The sequence below is a fragment of the Daktulosphaira vitifoliae genome, unplaced genomic scaffold (assembly GCF_025091365.1).
Source record: "Daktulosphaira vitifoliae isolate Bord-2020 unplaced genomic scaffold, ASM2509136v1 Scaffold_5, whole genome shotgun sequence".
NCBI classification, from domain to species: Eukaryota; Metazoa; Arthropoda; class Insecta; order Hemiptera; family Phylloxeridae; genus Daktulosphaira; species Daktulosphaira vitifoliae.
The window spans coordinates 18,057,314-18,080,320 of NW_026099576.1; the positions used below are offsets into that span (position 1 = coordinate 18,057,314).

At 25.7% G+C, this 23,007-nt stretch overlaps 3 protein-coding genes across 4 annotated transcripts; 2 read left to right on the forward strand and 1 right to left on the reverse strand.

The window, feature by feature from the left end:
* Positions 1-82: 82 nt before the first annotated feature.
* On the forward strand, positions 83-7,269 carry LOC126906519 (KAT8 regulatory NSL complex subunit 3). 2 transcript variants are annotated; one of them, XM_050687068.1, is made up of 15 exons: positions 83-210; positions 363-450; positions 616-731; positions 897-1,049; positions 1,194-1,458; positions 1,559-1,705; positions 1,781-1,919; positions 1,979-2,148; positions 2,407-2,555; positions 2,949-3,096; positions 3,160-3,277; positions 5,722-5,940; positions 5,996-6,100; positions 6,409-6,755; positions 6,835-7,269. In XM_050687068.1, the coding sequence occupies exons 2-15, from the start codon at positions 379-381 to the stop codon at positions 7,153-7,155; spliced, it is 2,469 nt and encodes an 822-aa protein (XP_050543025.1). In that variant the 5' UTR covers positions 83-210; positions 363-378; the 3' UTR covers positions 7,156-7,269. The 2 variants fall into 2 exon arrangements, with proteins under 2 accessions (XP_050543025.1, XP_050543024.1); XM_050687067.1 differs by having other exon boundaries at positions 161-305.
* Positions 7,270-7,284: 15 nt separating this feature from the next.
* LOC126906520 (putative methyltransferase NSUN7) lies at positions 7,285-21,757 on the reverse strand. Its single transcript, XM_050687070.1, has 12 exons — positions 21,310-21,757; positions 20,923-21,218; positions 20,788-20,846; positions 20,393-20,688; positions 19,735-19,921; positions 10,435-10,604; positions 10,231-10,375; positions 9,743-9,895; positions 9,262-9,459; positions 9,061-9,174; positions 7,760-7,896; positions 7,285-7,597 (listed from the first exon to the last, which is right to left on the reverse strand). The coding sequence occupies exons 1-12, from the start codon at positions 21,456-21,458 to the stop codon at positions 7,285-7,287; spliced, it is 2,217 nt and encodes a 738-aa protein (XP_050543027.1). The 5' UTR covers positions 21,459-21,757.
* LOC126906524 (facilitated trehalose transporter Tret1-like) lies at positions 13,935-18,266 on the forward strand. The gene is made up of 2 exons (XM_050687079.1): positions 13,935-14,289; positions 16,469-18,266. The coding sequence occupies exons 1-2, from the start codon at positions 14,244-14,246 to the stop codon at positions 17,794-17,796; spliced, it is 1,374 nt and encodes a 457-aa protein (XP_050543036.1). The 5' UTR covers positions 13,935-14,243; the 3' UTR covers positions 17,797-18,266.
* Positions 21,758-23,007: the final 1,250 nt, after the last annotated feature.

The window sequence follows — 23,007 nt, forward strand, 5'->3', positions numbered from 1 at the left end:
ATCACCATATAGTAAACGAACAAACAAACCTCATCTTTTATCATTTGTTAATTATGATAAGCCGTAGCTGTTTATGTTTTTTGTTGCAACGCGATGTACAATATGCGTAAAGTCTTAAGTAAATGATCTGTGACATATAATTATTGTTTTGTAATCATATATATATATGTATATTTATATATATTAATTTTTAACGTAACTTTTAAATTTGTAAGTAATTACAAATTTACTATTGTTGAAATTTTTTTAAGTCGGATATAATTGAAATAATTATAAAAGTGTTTATAATTTTATGGATGTTTCTTGTATGTTAATACAAATAATAATTTTTAGTAATGTTTCAATAAATTAATAAATTTTAGGTACATCAGTTTCAATATGGAAATAGACCCTGATCCTGAACTAAAATCAGATTTTACATCCTACTTGGAACATATATCCCAAAGAAAAGTATTTATACTGACTTTGTTATACAATATTACTAAATATTATTTAAACCTTTAAAACTTTGTTTCAAACATTTAAAAACCTGTTTTTTAAATGTTATATTTATATAATAATATTTTATCTTATTTTGTTATTCTTACATATAATGTGTAGTATTTTAATTTATAGAAAAGACCTAAAAATGTTGCATTGATTGAACATAATTACTCATCAACCGAGTATCATCAAGACAATTTATGCTCCACTATAAAAACATTATTCATACATAATAAATTTTTACAAAAGTTAGTTCATTTTACTATAAGTTTTCAGCTAATAATTATTATTTGATAATTTTATTTTATTTTTAATTTCATTGATACATTCTATTATTATAACAGTTTTAATCATTATATATTTCAATATTTTTTCAACTTAGTTTTCCTAATATTTATATTTTAATGATTTAGTGAAAATGTATCAGATGAAATTGATGTAGAAATTATTGACAATGAGGTAAAACTACTTACTTATCGACCAGAAATTGAATCTAAATCTATGGAACCATATCGGAATAATAAAATCCCTCGAGATCCTGAGGCTTGGGAAGATACTATTAACAAGTGAATATTTTAACAAATATCTATATTATTTTTAGTAATATCATAGTACCTATTTAAAATAAATCTTTTTAATTCTCATATTAATTATTAGTCTTGTTTATCTTAAATTAATAAAAGTTGTATTTTTTTAAAAAATTTTTGAAGATTGAGATGGACGAAAATGCAAAGAAATTTGTTTGAAAGGACTATGAATATTTTGTATGCAAATAGACTATCAAGATTAACATTTGAAGAAACAGCGCAAGAAGATGTACAGAAAATTATATCAACTGAAAAATCGGTAGCTGAAATGCATCATTTATTGACTAACTATACCTATTGGGATCCATCATTAACACAATGGTTGCATGGAATTTTTATTTCTCATTTACCTGATGATTATCTTGCTTCATACATTGATATTTTAGAAGTAATTATTTCTATTTACTTTTATTATATTACTTCTTAAAAGAAATAAAGATTTCTATTCAATATATATTTTTTTCAATGTCAATGCTACTCTATTTTAGAAATTAAAACAAATTGTTCCTACATTTATTAATGATATGATATCAACCAATACTCAAGGACGATCTAAAGAAGATATAAAGTATAAACCAATACATTTAGATGAACCTGTAGATCCTTTCAATTACATGTTAACTACTTATCCTCCAGTTAGTCAAGAATATATTAAATTAAATTAATTCAAACATTTATTTTTATTGTCATTTATTATTATTTATGTTTAGCTCAAATTACCCAAAGATCCTGTTATAATTTTAGTGCCTGAATTTCCTGGTTATTTAGTTCAACCAAATACTAGAAGTCATGATTGGATGAATGCTTTATCATATTTAGCTGAGTTAGTTGTAGCTTTAACTGCAAAAGGTAAACAGTTTTTAATTATTTGGTTTTAAAGATAAAATAATTTTTCATATTTTACACAGTTCCATGGGACTATGAGGATTATTCTCGTCAAGAAGAAATAGATATTGAAACTGGTTTAGATGCCATGGTAGATGCTACACGAAGTAAAATTGTTAGTCTGAGAGCTGAAGATCCTAATAGGCCTATCATTCTAGCTGGTGTTGGAGTTAGTGCAGCTATTGCCTGTCAAGTGAGTTATAAATGCTATACAATATTACTGTATAATTTTTCTTTTATATTTAGTATGATTATTTTTGACTAATGAGCTTAAATATCAATTCTATTAACTCAATTTCTAATTAGTTTTCAATAAATTGAATTTCAATAATATTAATTTAGTAATAGTATTATTAAATAACAATACCTTATACAAATGTCTTTTCAAATCACTGTAAAATAATAATGTATTATAGATATTTTTAAATTATATCATACATTTTACTTTTAGGTTGCTGTTCTTGAAAAGGTTGAAGGTATAGTATGTATTGGTTTTATTGTAAATTCATCTGAAGTAAAAAGAGGATACGAAGGTGATTGTATTCTTGGTCTAGAATATCCTACTGTATTTATAACTGGTCAATTAAGTATATTTTCTCCGTAAGTTATTACTTTATAATTAACATATGTTTATTTTATTTTGAGAAATTGTGAAAACATATGAAGTGTATAGGGAAAAAACGTTAGTAGTTCATTTCTAAAAAAATTTCAGTAGAATAAAATCGAAGTTATAAATTTCTATCTTTAAATAATAAAACAAAATTAGACTCTTATATTAATGAAATGAAAATTCACAAAATAAATTTCATTACTTAATACTAAGTTAATAAGGTATCAATACAAACTTCATAATGAATATTGAAAAAAATTAACTACTACTAATTATCACTTATACCCTGTACCCTTCATAAAAAACCTAGTTAAATTATTTTTTTATATTTTATTTATTATTAATTATAAATTATATTATTTATATTTTCTAATTCATTCTAGGGTATTGGATCTAGAAGAACTAAGGGTAAAATTAAAATGTAAAACAAGTCATATTTTAGTAGGCGGAGCTGATGATGACTTAATTGTGAATCATTCTACAAAAATGAGAGAGGCTATTACTCAAAAATTAGTTGATAGATGTATTTTGGTAAAATAATATATAAAACATATAATAAGAATTTTCTATACATTTTTTTTATTATTACTATAGGAAGAAGTTGGGAATTTTCTTAAAGAAGTTTTAGAACCAATGCCAAAAATAATTCGTAAACCTGAAGTTGAAAAAAATAATTTCAAGAAACCTTTATTATCAAAAAGAAAACTATACAGTAAGTGTTATTATTTTATTTAAACTAAAGAAATTTAGTAAATGCATTAATGAAATTAATATCACATTAGTAATTAGTTTCAATGAAATCTTATAACTTTAAATTTTCCATTCTAAAAAACAAAATTCATTTAATGTAATTTTTTCAATCAATGCTGTTTTAAGAAGTTTAGATGGGTAGTGAATAAAAAAAAAGCACAGAGGGTCGCGGCACAGTGATGACGTGGCATAGTTGGATCAAGTATAATAATATCTGACAGTGATTAATATCACTATCATAAAAAACGCTTTGATGCAAATCTTTAGATAGAGTTTAATTTTAAAAAATTGGTATATTATTCCAAAAGCTACATGATCTACTATTTCCTTATTTATATCCTGATTAAGATAAAGTATGTCGAATGAAAGATGTATATAAATACTACTTCTCATGAAAAAATTGTATTGATCCATATATATATTTTAAAAAGTTATAGCATTTTAAAGTAAAAAATGTAAAATATAAAATCGAGAATTTTCACACAAAAATATCATTTGGTAGCCATTTTTACCATGAAGACAAAATAAAGTATGAAATATTTTTTTTTCATAATAAAGTACATTACATTAGCTTTAATTTAAGATATATATATAAAAGTGTCATACTTTCCGGAACACTTTTAAAAGTTAAGTTGAAAAAGTTGTAATCTTAAATCCCCCCTGTGGGCAGGTTAAGTGTCAAATTTACAAAAAAAATATACCTAATGATAGGTAAAGACATCAAGCATCTATAAAAAAAAAATTATATTGATATGTTCATTTTTGAAAAAGTTACAGCAGTTTTTAGTAAAAAAAATTTCAAAAATGAGCGATTTTTAAATTTGTAATTTTTTTGGAGGTTTCCCCCATTTACGGGGAACGAGGGAAATTTTTTCAATTTTGAAGGGTAATGTCTTCGACTAGATACGATTTGTGATCTTTTGACGTATTGTTGAAAGAAATCGGTTCGGTGAGAGCTGAGAATAAGTGGTAAAAGGCACAAAAAAAAAAAACTTATCATAGTAAAACCAATACCTTCTCAACTTCGCATCGAAGCTAAAATACAATTGTATATAAATTCAAATGAGAACTGCTGTCTAAATTTTTAACATCAAATTAATTTACATTTAACCACTAAATCAATGTACCTTCTAAATACTAAATGATTTATTAGTTAAATCGGCAAATAAAAAGAGAAAATTTCAACTTCAAATATTGAAAATAAATAAAAAAAATGAATGAGGCTAGCTAAGTAATAAGAAAATACCTGCTTAATATAGCAAAGAATTTAAGGAACATAATAAGTTTTTCATTAAAACAGAATTATTTGGGTATAATATAGTTATTAAGTAGTAAATTAGTGGAATTCAGTGGAGGAAAAAAATTCTCTAGGATTGACCAGCAAAATTTAAGTAATTTCTACATGAGAAAAGACCATAAAAATTGGTACCCCTTGAATACTTAAAAAATTATAAATATTTCTGAAGCATTGTTTTCCTGATAGAATATATTATTGATAGATATTTATAACAAATACATTATTAGTTTTTAAAAGTATATTTTGAGTACTATTTTATTAATTAATTTTTATTAACAAGTATAGATATATTTTAAATAATATATTACTATATTTTTAGTTATGCTACATCTGAAAATACATAATTCTACAAATTTCTTATTAATGAATTTATGTTATAATAATAACTAGGTTTTGAAACATTATTATGATAGTACGAAATTGACATATAGACATCTTTATAGGTCCTACTACATTTATTTTTATCATTAAATTAATATCGACTGAATTAATGAAAAACAATGTTTCAAAATAAAACTATTATTTACATATATTTAATAAATAATGTATAAAAATAGATATCGAAACCCTATATATTTACATTTATATTTAACTAAAAATTTAATTTTTAATTATTTTTTAGTTCACCTATCTAAACTATTACTAAAAAATTTACTTTCCTTGTGTCAAAAATAAGACACACGTTTTATTTTTTTAGTTTATAACTTGTGCTGAAACTTAGAACTTAAAGAGTTTTAAAATTCTTTATAATACCTTAGATTCTAAGTATTTTTTTCAGTCTTAGTAATCGTAAGATTACATATTAATAGTCATATTAAATATTACATATTTATAGTAATAAAATCTTTAATAATTATTTAAAATATTTAAACAAAAATACATAAGTTTATATAAATTTCCACGAATATTTATTTTTATTTTTAAATTACCTATTTAATACAATTAAAAATTTATTTTACATTTATCTATATTTTATCATCAATTAAATACTATCTATATATAATGTTTACATTATTTTTTTTTATAATATTTAAGATTTTTAAGAAATGTATGTATTATCTATTCAAAGTTTGATTGTAGTTTTATTTTTTAAATTATTTTAATTTTAGGTCGTGGGCACAAAGGAAATCAAAAGTTGTTGTTAAAAATCAATGATCAGAGTTCTAAAAAAAATACTTTTAACCGTAAAATAAATATTCCATGTACCTCATTAAAAACAAATATATTAGAACATATGACTAAAGATGAAGAACTAATGCCTCCTCCTTCATCAACGGGCATTCAGGATCATTGTTTTAATTCTGAAAATTCTATTGTAGATAGCAACCGTAAGTTGATTTGTATTCCTAAAAGAAATATTTCATTTTTTTCCATAATTTTTAGAAACTGAAATGTCTATTCCAAAACTGGGTAATCAAAAATTTTCTACTTTGGCAGAGTTATTACAGGAACAAACCAATAGTAATATCAATGTTTCTCAAACAAATGGTAATTTTTTCGATGTTAATTTTTAATATTTTTTAATTTTTAAAAGAAAATAGAAGTAAATTAAAAATAGTATAAATGCAAGGAAATTTCAATCTTTAAAATGAGACGTGTTAGTATATGAAATAAATATTATACCTTTTATTATAAAATTCTTTAGTAATATCCTATTGTTTAATTTAAAAAAATGTAAAAAACTAATTGATTAGTTTAATATTATTAATTTCAAACTCTCCTAACATACTTGAGAGATATTTAAATAATAAAAACAATTTATTTAAAATACCAAATTTTTATTTGTTCATTTTTAGAATCATTAGAATCATCTTTGAACGGATCACCTTTATTAATAACTCAAGATTCTAAAGGCATAATGGTATGCAATTCAAATTTCCAGTTGCAACAAATTCAACCTACTACTGTAATGGAAATTACCGCAGATCAAATATTAGACATGCCTATAGTATTTGCTGATGAAAGTCTTGATGAAGCTAAAACAGCTGTGTCTAAGGAGAATTCATTAGTTGAAACAAGTAGTAATAATCAAAAAATGATTGTTAAAGAAGAACCTATGGATGATGATGAAGACTTGGAAGTAATGTGTTCAAGCCCAACATCTAGAACTGCTGCAATTCCTGAACGTTTAAATATTAAACAAGTAATAATAACAATTGAATTTTTTATTATAACTTATTTTTAAATTTCACAATATTATAATTTTTATTTTTTTAATTTAGGTAGCATATGATTCACCATCCAAAGTTAAATTAGTAGTAAATAAGGCACCAAGAACTCTAGTTCCGAGTGGTTACCAAACATTTTCTGTTCCCAGTCAAAAGTCTGGTAGTATACAATTTGTTAATAGGTTATCACCAATGCCATCCAAAGTTCGAAAAATTGAAAGTAATGCTACATCAAAAATAGCACCAAAAACTGTTTCCATTCGACATATTCAAGATGGTAAACTTAAAGTGGTTAAAACTAATAGTGGACAACATGTACAAATCAACAAAATGAAAACAATGGCAACAACACAAAAATTTAGAAAAATATTATAGAAAAATACAAACAAAATATTAATGTATTTATAACAATTATACTATGAAATTAGATACATTTAACATTAAACTATTCAATAGTTTAAGAAAATAATAAATATATATATATATATATATATATATTAATTATTAATGTACATTAAATTTTGATAAGTTACTTGTTTTTGGTAATTTGAATATTGGAATAACTTTGTGCATACACAATTCTTTTTTGCAATTTTTTTTTTTTAATCTTACCATTTGTATCCTATTCAGTACAAAAAATGGTTTCCTTAATGACTTAATAATATGCTGTATGCAACAATGCCACCATCGAGTTATTATAGATGTTTTATCATATGCTCTAATGAAGCGTGGGCATACTAATACTTTGTCTAGACATCTTTGTTTGAAAGAATGTGTAGGAACTAATATATGCATTTGTTCAACATTAATTGTTTTTCTGAAAAAAATTCTTAATTTGTGAAAATTACTCAAATATAATGGGTAACACCATTAATCAGGTGGTAACAAATGAAAATAACATTCAAATATTTAATAATAATTTTTTTTTGGTATTTTAATAATATTGTTTAAATATACATAGCATTTTGTTATACATTACCTTGGTTTATCACTATTGGACAGAGATACTAAGACCGGACTGACGACTTTTTGTTTGCGACTTTTTAAAGGTTTACCAAATAGACCCCTCTTTTCAGCCATACATATCAAATGGTTAGCGTCGAATGTCATAAGTTCCTATTTTTAGCACAACAATCACGTCTAATTTATTCTTTGAAAAGTAGAATTATGTTTTTGGGTATGTAGAATATCAAAATTATAGAATATCAGAGTTTATTCATTTGACTCCTATATAGTATACACAGTGATTCTTTTAACGCTAACAAAACATTTAAGTCGAATTTATGATAATTATAACTTTCACTTAAATTTCTGATCTAAGTAAAAAGAATCACTATGTATTTAAGAGTACTGATGAAATATAATCTAGATATCGAGACTTTGATATAATTATTTACTCTAGATTATATACGAATCAAACTGAATTTTTTTTTATTACACATAATTACAATAATGACTACATATCCTACTAGACATATTACTCTCCAGTGACACGTTTCTAATATTTTTCAATTAATTACGCCTTATTGGCTCGACCTAGCAAAGTCAACCGAAAGTCGATTGTTAAGTTATACACTATTAAAAAGAAAATTTTAACCTTGAAAATATTTGTTTTCTATTAATATTTTATTTTTGATATTTAACCACTGGGACGCCCTTTAAAACGAATTAAAATTATCTATTTGTGTAATTTGTTGAGGAAAAACAAACTTTTGTATGTTAAATTTTTTCAGTGTACATTAGTATCAATAAAAATTGACGTTGAAAAACATATTATGAATTATTTTTTAAATCAAACAATAATTTAAAATTTATTCTACACTTCTGATAATTTTAAGAAAAATTCATCATTATTAAAATTAACTTAATAATGTTAATAATAATATGGTCGTCATAAATTAAACATTTTACATACAATAAATTCAAATTTTTTTTTGAAAAGTGTAACGGCTTATACCGTGATGTTTTTGGTCTGTTTTCTTGGAGGATATACAAAACAAATTTTTTTACTACCCCTTCCAAAAAACATCATTCCATATATATATTTTCATTGTGGAGGAATTTTATCCCCCGTATTCCTATTGTGAGTACACTATGAGCTAATAAAATGATTACATGTAATCACTTTAGTTATATCAAACATATGTTTATTTTATTAAAATATCGATTATTGTGACTAAAGGTCTAACGAAAAATGATTTCTTTAAATTATATAATTAAAATGTCGTTTCCTAGCGCCATTAAATTATTAATAAATGTATATAAAATTAAAATACGAACAACTCTTTTAATGGCTGCTAGGTAAATACTACCAGTAACTTGGCTTTCTTCCATATTTTCGAGTTTCTTATCTGGGTAAAGCATCATTGTCTCAAATCGGTCCATGTCTGGTATCTAAGTTCAATGAATTATTAATATTATTATTTGTTTTTTTAATAAGACTTTACGTGGTCATTACTTAGTGAAAATTATTTCTCAAACCTGAATCGGTTGAAAAACAGCTGATCGCCATGGAGTTTCAATAGATGTATTGAACATTTCTTCAGGCTTTGTCATTGTAAAATTGTCTGAATTATGTTTCTCATAAGCCCATCCATTCATTTCTTCGACCACAGATTTAACCATACCACCATTTTCTAACTCTAGCCTAGAATGCGTCTCATAAACAATGATTTGCACCTAGTCATTTAAAAATTACTCAACAAAAATCTAAATCCTATAAAACCTGAATCGCTGAAATTGTATAAAAGATTAGACATATAAAATATTAAAAATTCCTTGGTGAAGTCCATGTATTTTGATAACTCCAATAAATATATTTTTAATGTGTGAAACAAAGCTGTTTTAAGCATGGCTACAAATTAACTCATAATAGAAGCCATTCATAGATATCGATTTCACCCAAAAACAATTATTCATACAATTAAATAAAATTTATCAAATCTCAACAGCACGTACATACTTGTGGTTTTGACATTGTCATCCTAAGAGTATCTCTTTGTTCTAACATACATGGTATATCTGATGAATCCTCGGTATAATCTAATGAGGTGACAGCTTTTAGTAAGGTCAAATCACCTCCCTTAGAACATACTAGTTGTACAGGGTCAGTAACCTGTAAAAATAAATATGTTGTATTTGTTATGTCCTATAAATTCTATCATTACAACCCAATAAATTTATTAATTTTACGTCGAGAATTGAATTGATTAATATAGACATTTTTTATTGTTGTTTTTAAATCCATCTATATTTTTTTTTTGTATAACCTTATTTTGCCAACCTTGTTTACGATAAATATAATAATCTAAAAACAGCTAAAATAAAAATTCTAAAATATTACTTATAATAGTCAATAATTTAAAGTATTTTTTTTTTTTTAATAAATACATTTTTTATTTAATTTATTAAAATTATTCTTAGGTACAAGATAAGCTGTTTATTTCTTACTCCAGTATTTGTATTAGGCGGAGTAGCTAATATTGAAACAATATCCAATAATAGATGATCTGAATTAGACAGCAAAAAATCTTCAGTTATTAATTTACAGTTTTGGACTCCTAACTTAACAAAATAACTGTAGTAATCCTTTTTTCTTTAAAACAAAAAAACATATCGTTAATTTTATTTAAAAATCAGTTAAACTTTCAAAACCTTTCAGCAGCTCCATAGACAATTAATGATTGGCTTCGCTTAAATAACAATGATGCTAAATACGCTACAGCATTTTGTATTGTAAAATGTGTTTGAGCTACATTACCACAAAGTTTATTTGCACTCATTGTCCTATCTAACATAGCTGGTCCAATACAGTACCTTCTTTCCTGTAAAATGTTAAACCAATTTATGGAATTCATTCAATATATTATGTACCAATAAAAAAACGTCAATGCAAACACATTTTTCTTTATATAAATTGATTTTACAAATAGTTTTTAACGTAATTTGTTAAATAATTATTTAAAAAATATATATGTTAACTTTTTGCTGGTGCTACTATCAGTAGAGCCCCAAATAAATTTGTTTTTTTAAAATCATTTGTTTGACTTTTTTCATAATAATTTTGTGGTCTATAGAGATTTAATTGCGACACTTCAATATATAAATCATTAACGAAATCATCATGATCTCATAGTTCTTTTAATTAAATAAATAATAAATTTATCTGGTTCATTAAACGAATCAATCTCGGTGACGTACTAACTGTAAAGTTTTACATTTTTAAAAGTGACGACTTAACAGCCCCTAAAAAATTAAATGAAAAAATGAAATCCCTACACCCAAAGAAAAACCTCAATCAATTTTGATAGAGAAATTTTATCAAGGGTTTATGATAATGTTTTATTAATACGAACAAAATAACTATTCTTATAAATAATTATTGTTCAAGACAAGAAAAAAAAATTATCATATTGATAAATATATCATAGGTTCAATAGTAATGATATATTTATCAAATTGAACAATGAATTTACTATATAGATCGAGGTTTTTCTCTGGGTGTAATATTAAAAACGACTCCATTAATTATACAAGAATCAGTCATAATTTATAGCAACGGACTGCTATATTATTTTATTCTTTGGTAATTATTTACTCTCAAAAAATAAATATTAAATCGGAGGTTAGTAAATAGAGTTAGTTCAAAATGTAATTATCACTAATTGAAAATCATTATTTTTGCATAAATTGTGATTTATTGACTTTTGAAAAAATAAGTGCGCCCTTTATCTTTTCAGATCCGTATCGAAACAGAAATTTCAAAAATAATAATTACGTGTCATTATTATGCAAAATTAGCTAAACAAAGTTGTAAGATATTATTTTTGGTTTGCTTTTGTTCGTTGTAAAGAAATATAGAAATTAATAATTATATTCAATGAGCATGGTTAATATTTTTGCAAATATAATGTAAAAGTTAATGAAGTGTGAACGATTGCTTTTAAACTTATCTAAGTTTATTGTACAAATTTAGTGACGAAATCGAAATAGTACGTAAAATGTAAATTGTGTCTAAAATTCACAAAGTACTGCTAGGCATCCGAGTTCATTGTACTTTTTATGTTAAATTCTCCTATAGACACATTTATTTTTACTCGTATCAGTAGTAAACAATGCTTACGTAATATGGAAGAGGAAATTATTCTGCAATACTAAAGTCTCTTTGTTCCATTAATTTATTGATATAAAATATATTTTCATACGTCCTAATGCCTACCTTAATAAATGCGTAACAGCTAATTTTGCATCGAATTTATATCATTATCAATATTCAGAATTCATATGCGTCTTATCAAGGTTCCCAAAATATATTCTATCGAGAATGCAGCGGCGTAATTATAGTTTTATTTTTGGGATATATACACAAGAAAACATCACACTACTCCCTCCAAACGAAATAAAAATTATATCATTGCCGTATTAAAATTTTGTAGCATCTAGTCCTCTCACTTCCTCTTAATTACGCCCCTGCAAGTATGACATTTTTTTAAAAACAAATGAGCTCATTATATTTATTACTTGTACATAATATTTTTTTATCATAACTATAATTTTGTAAAAATAAATCTTAAATTTGAATTTTTATAATGTACATTTTCAACTTTCCACAATCTTAAGTAAAAATGAGTATCGTGAGCCTACTTCACCACTTAATTGACGAAAATATTCGAGATATTTCGAACCATACAGAACATGATCCCATTTCATTTAATTTCCAAAATTAGATTATTTTTTAATAATCCCAAGAGAACCCCTCTTTTTCCTAAATATGTTTTGGATTAAAATGTTTCTCTTTAAACCCACCAACAAATTGAGTGGTCATTCAAATTTTTTCTAAACATTTCCGTAAAATAATTTTCCATCTGTTATGCGTTCATTTTGGTATTTTTAAATTAAACTTTAAATATGACGTTTTAACTTTTCTTGTATTTTAATTATAAAATTTAAGTAAATAAAAAAAATTTAAGTGTATTAAAACTTGTGGTCCTCTTAATACAAACAATAGCATAAAAATATAAATAAATCAAAAATTCCAATCGAAATTTATACAAGCTTAACTATTTCGTTAAAAAATTTGATCTTTGATCTGTGAACGATTAAAAACAATTAATCCAGACTAATGACTAATTATAATAGTATTTTACTATCAACTAAATTAATTAATGTGGCTTTATTATAAAGTCTAACTTTGTTATGCATAAAATAAAAGTTCATTGTATTGAGTTGAAAGAATGTCTATATTTTACAACATAATGCAATGAAATATGCTAAAATTTAAATAATAAATTTATTTCATTTCAAGATAAAGGAATTTTGTTGTTTGAATTTATTGTTTAAACGTATTACTTAATAATAATTTTGAACTAAGTAAAAAAACAATTAAATTAAACTTATATACTACAAAAATTTTATCTGTTGCACAAACAACGTTTTATATTTGTGTATGGACAAATGTACACTTTTAGCTGTAATTAAACTCATACTTATGTTATTTAATACATTAACATGTAATTAATTAGGCTACTGTAATTCATTATTATGGTAACTTGAGTATAATACATGAAAATTAAATTAAGGGAGTTAATAAAAAATGATTATTGTAAACACCTTATTACAATATTATGGTAAGAATGATTTATTTACAACAACAATTTTATTGTATAAGTAAAATTTGAAGTTCAATGGAGTTGTTTTTTACCAAAAACCATTTGGTACATTTTTTTTGTAACATTTTTCGATGCATAAAACTTTGAAAACAAAAGTTAGTAAAATCGTCATATCAACAATTTATTAATAGCTAGTGATCTTGACCTTGACAATCATCAGACTTATCGTTCAAGGTAACAGTATTTCTACGATTATGAACTTTTTGGAATGTAAACAAAACATAATATATGAAATCTTAATAAACACCAATCGAATAAAAATTTATAAATCGTCGATAACTAAGATTAGGTATTGCACTGTGTAGGTCTTCCGAGTTACATTGCCACACAATTTTGAAATAATGTAAATTTTGTTTTGTTGTATAAATAAAACGCAAAATAATACTCTTAATGATAATTTTGTTTTGGCTCCAAGCCCATACGCGTAGGACAATTTCAGTGTAATAGCGTTGCACGTGACACTCGATCATTGTGATTTATTATTATTCACAATAAAGGATATGATATTTAGTTGAGAATTGTAGACATTTAGATAACAGATTCGCGCCATTCATTTAGACAAGAGTTCGCGGTAGTTACAGGCTACTTCTTGTTTAGTTCTGACGCCAAGTGGGTGTTAGTTCTAATCTTAAATATCAAGTAAAAAACATACGTGAAATATATTTTATTAAGCTGATACTTAGAATGCAACTAATTTCTCTATCGCTGATTTCGCTACGTGTTTTATTGTTCTTTCTAGATTAAAAAATTGTTTGATGATTTATATATGTATATATTTTAATAAAACATATAAAAATGGTTAGCAGGGGTGTTTTGAACCAGTTTTGGGCCGCAATAACAGGTAAGGTATTTTTGATGATTTAATTCTTTATTATAAAATTGTATTTAAAATGTTTTTCTGTTCATTTTTAAAATAATTTTTCAATAATGTAAAATACGACAGAAAAATAACCAGATTCTCTAAATAAAGTAAAAAATAAAAAAAAAATTTTTACCAAAAAAAAAACTTTCAAATTTAGCATTAAAAAATTATCTAACGCTAATAAACAAGGTTTTTTTTAATTACCACGTATTTAAAAAAAAATGCGATTATTTTAATTTAAAACTATAGTTAATGACTGATATTTTTATGATTTCTGTGTATTAATTAATTAAAAATATTTTTTTTTTAATCTTTGGATAACGAATTTTTTAGATATTTTTAACTGGATTCTTGCATATTAAACACGAACATTTTCAAAATTTACTTTGGTCTTATGGGATGTTTTAAACATTTTTTTTATGGTTGTTTTTTACAATCCTGGTTTTTTGAGCGTGTATCATTTGAAATCCCACCTAAATGGGCTCCAAACGATCTAATAAAAAAATGCAATAACTGTAAATCATGTATAACAATTTAAGAAATGGTGATATGAAATCAATTAGATCCACATCATCAATTGTGTCAAACTTACAACGTACACCTAATTTTTTATTTAAAATATTGAAAATAATATTTTTCAGTTAAGTAATCTTATTATTGATTTTAGATTGTTTGGATTATATTTCTTAAATTATCAATTGTAATGAAATTATTGTTAATCATTTTTATTTATTTTTAAACTGCGATTAAGCTTTAATGGAAGAAAAAATCCCAATAAAGTTATAACAACATTTATCTTACCATAATTTTTTTCCTTTAGATTCTTTCATTTGTATTTATGAAGTGTCATAAATAAGACATTAAAATGATATTTTAAATTTAGATAATTTAATTTTGGTATGAAAATTCTATATTTGTCTCAATCTATCCATGAATCAGATAAAATTAAAAGCCTACTTATGAGCTAATCTATTTTACATTCTATGTAATAAATTTAGATAACAATTTGTTTTGATTGTTTATAAGAATTATATACATTAATAAATTTTGTTAAGTTAACCTGAACACACTATTAGCCAGTAAAATTTTTTCTTAAATGACTTAAAATACGAAATATTATTTAATTTAAAAAATAATTTTATTATACAAAGAATTTTGAGTTTAATGTCATACTACTGGTTTAATAATATGTAAACCGAATAAAAAAACTGTTGAGAAATCACAACATATCAGTAATTTATCATCGATTTTTGAATAAGCATTTTTAAGCGTATTTACATTAGTAAATTTCATATTAAAATTATTTTTTAATATTAATTTAATTTAAAAATTGCTGCATTCAACATTGAAGACATTTATGCCAAAAAAAACTATTATTATTATCAAATCGATGTAAAATGTTACGAGAAACGTGAGATAATTTTTGAAATAATTATTATAATTATAATTAAACTGCTGTCGATATAAGTTAAGATTTTTTACATCGAGTCTGATATATTTTATTGCTTTTATACTATTCTTAATAATTATTTTACCATCAAATCCATTTTTATAAAATTAAGATTGTTATTTTTTTTTATAATTTTCTGTCATAATATTCGGTGAAAAATTATCAGTTTTAACATTATAGCTAAAAACAAATTTGTTAAAACATTATTTTTCACTGTTTAACTACCTATTTAACAATATATATATATATACTAATATTAAACATAGAAATATATCATTGCGAATATTGAAAACTATTTTATAAAAAAAAATAATACGTTTCGAAAAAAGGGCATAAGTTTAATTTTGATTTAAATCAATTCAAAAGTGATAAGATTTTTGCTCTACATAAAAAGTCGCAAGAGTTCACTGGGTTCAAATTGTTTTTTAATAAATGGTTCAAGAAACCTATATCAACTTTGTTTCGAATTAAAAACTATACATATGTTTTTCGATGTTATTTTTATAACATTTTTAATTTTGCTATAAAATATTTCTTAATACAACTTAACAATATTACATTTTTCACGTATTTCATAAGGTATTTAATTATTACTATTGAGAAAACTAATCTAAATTATTTTATTATTAGCAAACAAATTTGTCTATGTCATATACACGGAAACAGTTAATTATTAGATGTTATAATTAAATTTTGGTTTAATTTCAGGGTCACTATCAATAATGAACGTTGGCATTATATTAGGTTGGACATCACCTATCATGAAAGAACTTCTCGGCCCTAACAGTCCAATCCCTATGTCTGTAGATGAGAGCTCTTGGTTCGTGTCGATTATCGACTGGGGTTTGATCGTCGGCTCTATACCTTTCGGAATATTATCGGACAGGTGGGGTCGAAAGCTAAGTCTGCTGCTGATAGGTCCTCTGGCGCTATTTACTTGGATTGGTGTTTTGTGGGTGGACAATTTCCGAGGCCTGCTGATAATAAGGTTTTTCCAAGGCCTATTATCAGCCGGAGCTTACACAATATTACCGGTGTACGCGGGCGAGATAGCCGGATCGAAAATTCGAGGTGCCCTTGGAACAATGTTCCAGATACTTATGTACGTCGGCATACTGTATGTGTACGTGATAGGAACGTATTTAGATTTTAAAAATCTGACGTACGCACTGATGGTTGGGCCCATTTTGTTTTTCGTTCTGTTCTTGTTTGTGCCAGAGTCTCCTCATTTCTACATAATGCAGAACAGACTGCCCGATGCCAAACGGTCATTAATATGGCTCAGAGGTGTTGCCGATCAAAGCATCGACGAAGAAATGGATTCTGCAGTGGACTGCATCTGTAAAGAAATGCGAAACGCATCATTTTCCGAACTGTTCACCGACCACTTCAGTCTAAAAGCGCTAGCCATCGTACAGGGACTGTCGGTGTTCAGGGTGATGGCCGGCATCACGGCTCTTATATCGTACGCGTCCATAACATTCTCGGAGATGCACGTGGACATCGATCCAAACAAGCTGTCCATAATTTTTGCGTGTTCCGTACTTTTCGCCGCTCTGCCCTCGACAATCCTGTCCGACTACGTGGGACGTCGACCACTTATGATGATTTCTTGTACATTTTGTTTCGTCTTCGATACGGCTATATTTGGATACTTCTACTTGGACCGAAAAACTAACTACGACGTCATCGATTACGGCTGGTTGTGCGTAGCAGCAGTCGGCGGACTTTCGGTGGCCCATACGATCGGACTTGGATCTCTGTTGTCCACCATCAACTGTGAGCTGTTTCCGTCCAACACCAGGTCGACGGCAAACGCCATCAACACCATAACGCTGACGATCGTTTCATTTTTAGCTCTTAAAATTTATCCTGTTCTAGCCGTCAACGAAGGTATGTACAGAAATTATTTGATCTCGTCACTGTTCAGTTTATTGTCCATAATTTGCTGTTATATATGGTTGCCCGAGACAAAAGGAAAAACTTTTGCAAGCATACAAGCTCAATTCAGGAAAATCAACAACGACTTGGGATGAACACATTAATCTTTGGTCTATATAAAATGGCGTTATAGTCATTATTTGGTGTCCATACAGAACATAAAATACAACAAATCAATGCGACGGCACCTTGATTAATTATTGTCACTAGTGATTACCGACTGTCATTTCCCAACTACAATTGTACCCCAACAGTTGGTTGAAATACACGTTAACCTCATAAATTTGTAATTCACGAGTGACTAAATGATTTGTTTTAGCATTTATTTTATTTTCATTTTTTTAAATTTCAGATAATTTTATACATAAATTTAAAAAATATAAAGCGCATACAATGATTGTACTCACTGTGATTATATATTGTCGATACAAACATATTTATGAGTTATTTTGGTATAAATCACTTTAAACCTCTAATTGTTATATTGATAAGTTTTTTTAACTATTGTTAAATGTTTTGTTAGTTAAATCTTGTTATTGATTATAAGCTACGAAATAATCAAAATGTAGTGATTGTTATTTGTACATAATTAATGTAAGACTTAAAAAACTAATAAATAATTAGTCATTTAGTTGAACTTATTTAACAGAATTGTTAAATTACTAAAATTAGTAACATGGATTATTCTACAAATAGTAATTATAATTTTAGTATTATCTTTTCGGAGGACTTTTGAAGATTTTTAATTTCTTTAATTGTAATCTGTCCAAAAATCAAAGAAAGTAATTGAATAAAATCTTAAAAACTATAATATCAACTTTATGGTAACTTCTAGTAGTTAAAATGATTAAATTTTTTATTTAAGAACATTATAGATAATACAATATAAAAAACTGAATTCATTAATAATATTCACATTTACACGAAAAAATATAGCGATAGCGTTGCGTTTAATTTATAAGAATTATTATTTTTAGAATATTTTTTAAGGTTGCAATGGCATTATAAAATGTGAAATATTCTAGCTTTTATTTTATTTTATGAAAATTTTATACTTTGATATTACTTATTTATCATGATTAAATATATATTGTTGTATAATATCATTTTTTTTTTTATGAAAACTAAATATTGTAAAGTCGTTTAAAATATAAATACCTTTTTTAAAAATAGTACAAAAAACTACCTTACTATTGACCAGAGTCGACCTGGCTGATGTTTGGGCTCCCGGCTTATGATTTCCAACAAGCCCCTTATACCAGTATTTAAAAATTTGTCACCTAGTTCTTGATAATTATAAGAATAAACGTTTCGCTTCTTCACCTGCCCGTATACAGATTGATCGGTTTTGGGTTAAACACTCATTTTCTCAATAACAAAACAATAAATATTATTTGATTCAAATAATTCCACAATAATATGTAGTTAAATAATTTTTTTCATCAAATAATTATTCTATTTACAAAAATGTTAAATGTTTAGTAGTTTTGAATAAATGAATGTCTTACATAATGACCATTCTGTATGTCCAAAGAAGTTGTTTTTCTGACATTACAACTTGGCTTAGGATTTTATAGTCTATTATGTGAAAATATCCAAGAGCGACTGCAATTGCTGGGCAACATGGAAACTCCAAGCCAAAATCTCTTAGCAATTGGTAACATAGACAGTCGTCTCGTTCATCTTACCCTCACATTATTTCCGATAAAATTTAATAAAGAAAAATAAAATCGAATATTGTTGTTCAACGAGACGCCAAAAGATCATAAATCTAATAGATTTTTCTCAAGGAAAAAATTATAAAAAGACTTATTTAAATTCTCTTTGTTTTTCAAGTGTTTCATTAACATTTCAAAGGTTAGCTTTTTTTTAAAACTTAATATTTACTAACTTTATTTAATAGAATATATATTTAAAAAAAATGTTCACCATATATCATTATATGCAATACGTTACAATACACAAGTGTATTAGTTTTGTATACATAGAATGCCGTATATTTGGCTATTTTTTAAAAATAAAATTATGCTCACCTGAATAATAAGTAAATATTTGTTGAATAGTTGAGTTTTCTTAAAAAACTCTGATCTATCAGCAGGATATACTTGTAAAAAATATGGTAATAATGAATCCTTTTTATAAGTATTCGGTGTTAAATCTTCTAATTTATTTACTAGACGCAAACCTACTTCATCTAATATTTTCAACGCATTCTCTTCACTGTAAAATTAAATAATATAATGTATACATTTTAAATGTTTTAAATTGAAGTAAATATTTGAAATCATTTTAGTGAAACTTATTTTTAAGTTGCTATAGTTGCTTTTGTTTTTCGTAGATTTTTTAATTTTATATAAGTATAACTTTTCTTGATCCCTTCAGTATCAATAATAAAAAACAATTTTTATACAAAACTAAATTAATACATTGAGCTCCCAAGGGTAAAGGGTTTCAAAAAGTTCCCAATAAGAAATTTTTTATTTAAATTATGAATTAATGTTCATTTATACTAGATAAGGATTATTCGGTTAGTCCTTCTCTCACTGGTTCCACTAATCTGAGACTGATCAATACAACCTTTTAATTATAATTTCTTAAAAGAACTTTTAGACATTTTTGGTAATAATTATATAATAAATGTACTCCAAAACAAATGTCAACGTTTCGTTAGAAAATCAAACGAAAAATTACCTAGTTAAAAATGTATTTATCCAACAAGTTATGATAGTTTCTGAGGATTTATTAAAGCGCTCGTTTCGTAAATGTTTAGGTAGCACATCGGCTAATGAGAGAGCGCAATGTTTTATTCTGAATTTTGATAAAGATGCGGCCAGCTGAATTTTGATTTCTTGTAAAATGTCAATAATTTCTAACAATTTCAGCTCCTTATAGTTCATTTTTTCTTTTTCACTAAGTTTCCTTGTCTTAAATTTATTTCTATAATAGTCGAATGTTATTAACCAGACCAACAGCTGCATTTGTGTATACTATTTAAAAAAATCATTCTAAGTATCATACAACATAAAAACATAAACATAAAATGATTTGTAAACTTAACTTTTTAAGCTAGACTTATAAAAACTTACTATCAGATAATTTTTATCAAAATCTATATTTTTTAGAATTTCATCAAGAATTGTTCCATCTGAAATTAAAATAATAAGCGTACAATGAAAAAAAAACTTTAGTTTTAGTTTGAAATAAGCATAATGAGATGTTACATCTAAAAACATCGAAAATAATATCGTATACTCTTCTCATTTGATTATCATTTGAAAAAAGTACTCCATGTTTTTTAGGATCACTAGCACTCAATACTTTGGCCGCAAGTGCTACTTCACAATTAGACCATTGTTCTGTACTTCTGTCAAGTTCTTCGATCATTGAATCGTTTTCGAAAAATGTTTGAACTTCAAGGTGTTTTTTTGTTGCAATCTTATGAGACTTAGTTTTAAAAGCAGTTTGAAGTAAATTGCCAATTTTTATAGATGACGCCATTAAAATCAAGTTGTTCTCTCTTATGTCATTTTGATGAAGATCGTTTTGTTGTACATAAAAAATTATGCATTATAATTAAATAGATAAACGTAAAATTTTTAATTTCTTACATGATTTGTCTACTCATATCTCTTTGTCTTTCAACCAGTTTTTTATAGGTGCTCAGCTGCCAGTCAGCATCACTAGGTAGAATTATTTTCAATTTATCTAATTGTGCATACTTCCTATCCTGTTTTGAAGCTTTATAAAAATCTACCATTTTTAAAATTTTTATTTATCTCAATAAAAATGTATTTATTTTATTTAAGATCAAAACTTATAAAAAGTAATAGACTTTAACTGGGTTAGTTGTTGATTTTATTCTGTTGCTCGAATTTCGTATTAGCCACGGATTGTAGAAAGTTTGCATGTCTAGCTCCATTTCTAATAAAATGCGCACGTATGGTAATAGATAGTCGTGTATTGTTTATAGAATAATTTGATTTGTGATATTCTACTAACAAAGGGTTCGTGTTCAATTTGAAGTAAACAGTAATAGATTATGTTGCGTTTTACTAAAATGTAATCGAAATACTTACAATGTTACACATTTCAAATGTACATGAGTACTAAACATAATTCCCCCTCCAAAAAAAAGCTATAAAATATATCAACACAGTGGCAGGACTACGTTTTTTAAATACTCTCTTTTTGGTATCCCTATGTCTTAAATGTTGGGTGAAAATATTTTTACGGGCTTTAAGGAACTGTGTGACTTTTAGATTAGAGAGTGTGAGTTTTAATTATGTTTAGGGTAAGGTGCAGTAAGAGTGTTATCGTAAAATAGGACAACATTAGATCTAAAGTATAATGTTTAAAAAAAGTAGAAACAGTAATATGCCAATGTATACTTACTACACACTATCTTTAAATATTTTATACTCCAATAATTTTCACTTATTTCACTACAAATACTATATTAGGAATTTTTATTTTGGCGTAAATTGGTACAAATTAGCCCTATTTTATGGTATCAAATAAAAAGTTTATCTTAGATTCATTATACAAAGTGTCCATTTCCATTTCCATTTCCAAAAGGAAACAGATCAATTGTTACAAGAATGAAAACAACAAAAATACGTTTCCTCACTTACTGAACACTGTATATGCTTACATTCTAAATATTTGCTATTGCTATACCTAAGTACTATTTTCTCCCTTAGGTCATAATCTATATATTATATCAAAAACAAAATTGATTGAAAGGTAAATTTGAAACAGAACTTTTAAAGAAAACACTACATAACGCACTTACCTCAAGTTACAGGGAAGAACGTTTTTTGGATATATTTCTGAGTGTAATTATACAAGTTAAACAACGAGATAGAAACTTTTTTTCAGATGTAATATATCTTTATAATGATGCAATCATGAAGGGTTTCCGATTATTTTAGTATTAGTTTTACTATATGTTTTTTTTTTTGTGTGTCTGTTACTACTTTTTCTCAGCTCTCACCGAACCGATTTCTTTCAACGATACGTCAAAAGATCACAAATAGTATCTAGTCGAAGACATTACCCTAAAAAATTGAAAAAATTTCTCTCGTTCCCCGTAAATAAATCATATACTACTTTCATTCGACGTACTGTTTTTTTAAATCTGACCATTTCAATTTATACAAGGGTGGTTCAAAACTTAAAAATAACTATTGTAGGTAAAACAAAAACCACAGTGGTGAGGATATGGCAATATTAGCACATGTATAGATGATTTCAGACGGTGATTAACAACACCATTATAAATAAGGCTTGGATTCAAATATGAGGGA

Coding starts and splice junctions, on each gene's coding strand:
- LOC126906519 (XM_050687068.1), top strand. CDS start 379: ATGGAAATAGACCCTGATCCTGAACTAAAATCAGATTTTACATCCTAC. Junction 1,459..1,558: donor CATACATTGATATTTTAGAA/GTAATTATTTCT, acceptor ACTCTATTTTAG/AAATTAAAACAAATTGTTCC. Junction 6,101..6,408: donor CAATGTTTCTCAAACAAATG/GTAATTTTTTCG, acceptor GTTCATTTTTAG/AATCATTAGAATCATCTTTG.
- LOC126906524 (XM_050687079.1), top strand. CDS start 14,244: ATGGTTAGCAGGGGTGTTTTGAACCAGTTTTGGGCCGCAATAACAG. Junction 14,290..16,468: donor GTTTTGGGCCGCAATAACAG/GTAAGGTATTTT, acceptor GTTTAATTTCAG/GGTCACTATCAATAATGAAC.
- LOC126906520 (XM_050687070.1), bottom strand. CDS start 21,458: ATGGTAGATTTTTATAAAGCTTCAAAACAGGATAGGAAGTATGCACAA. Junction 10,376..10,434: donor GTCTATGGAGCTGCTGAAAG/GTTTTGAAAGTT, acceptor TTTGTTTTAAAG/AAAAAAGGATTACTACAGTT. Junction 9,460..9,742: donor TGACAATGTCAAAACCACAA/GTATGTACGTGC, acceptor TTAAATGACTAG/GTGCAAATCATTGTTTATGA.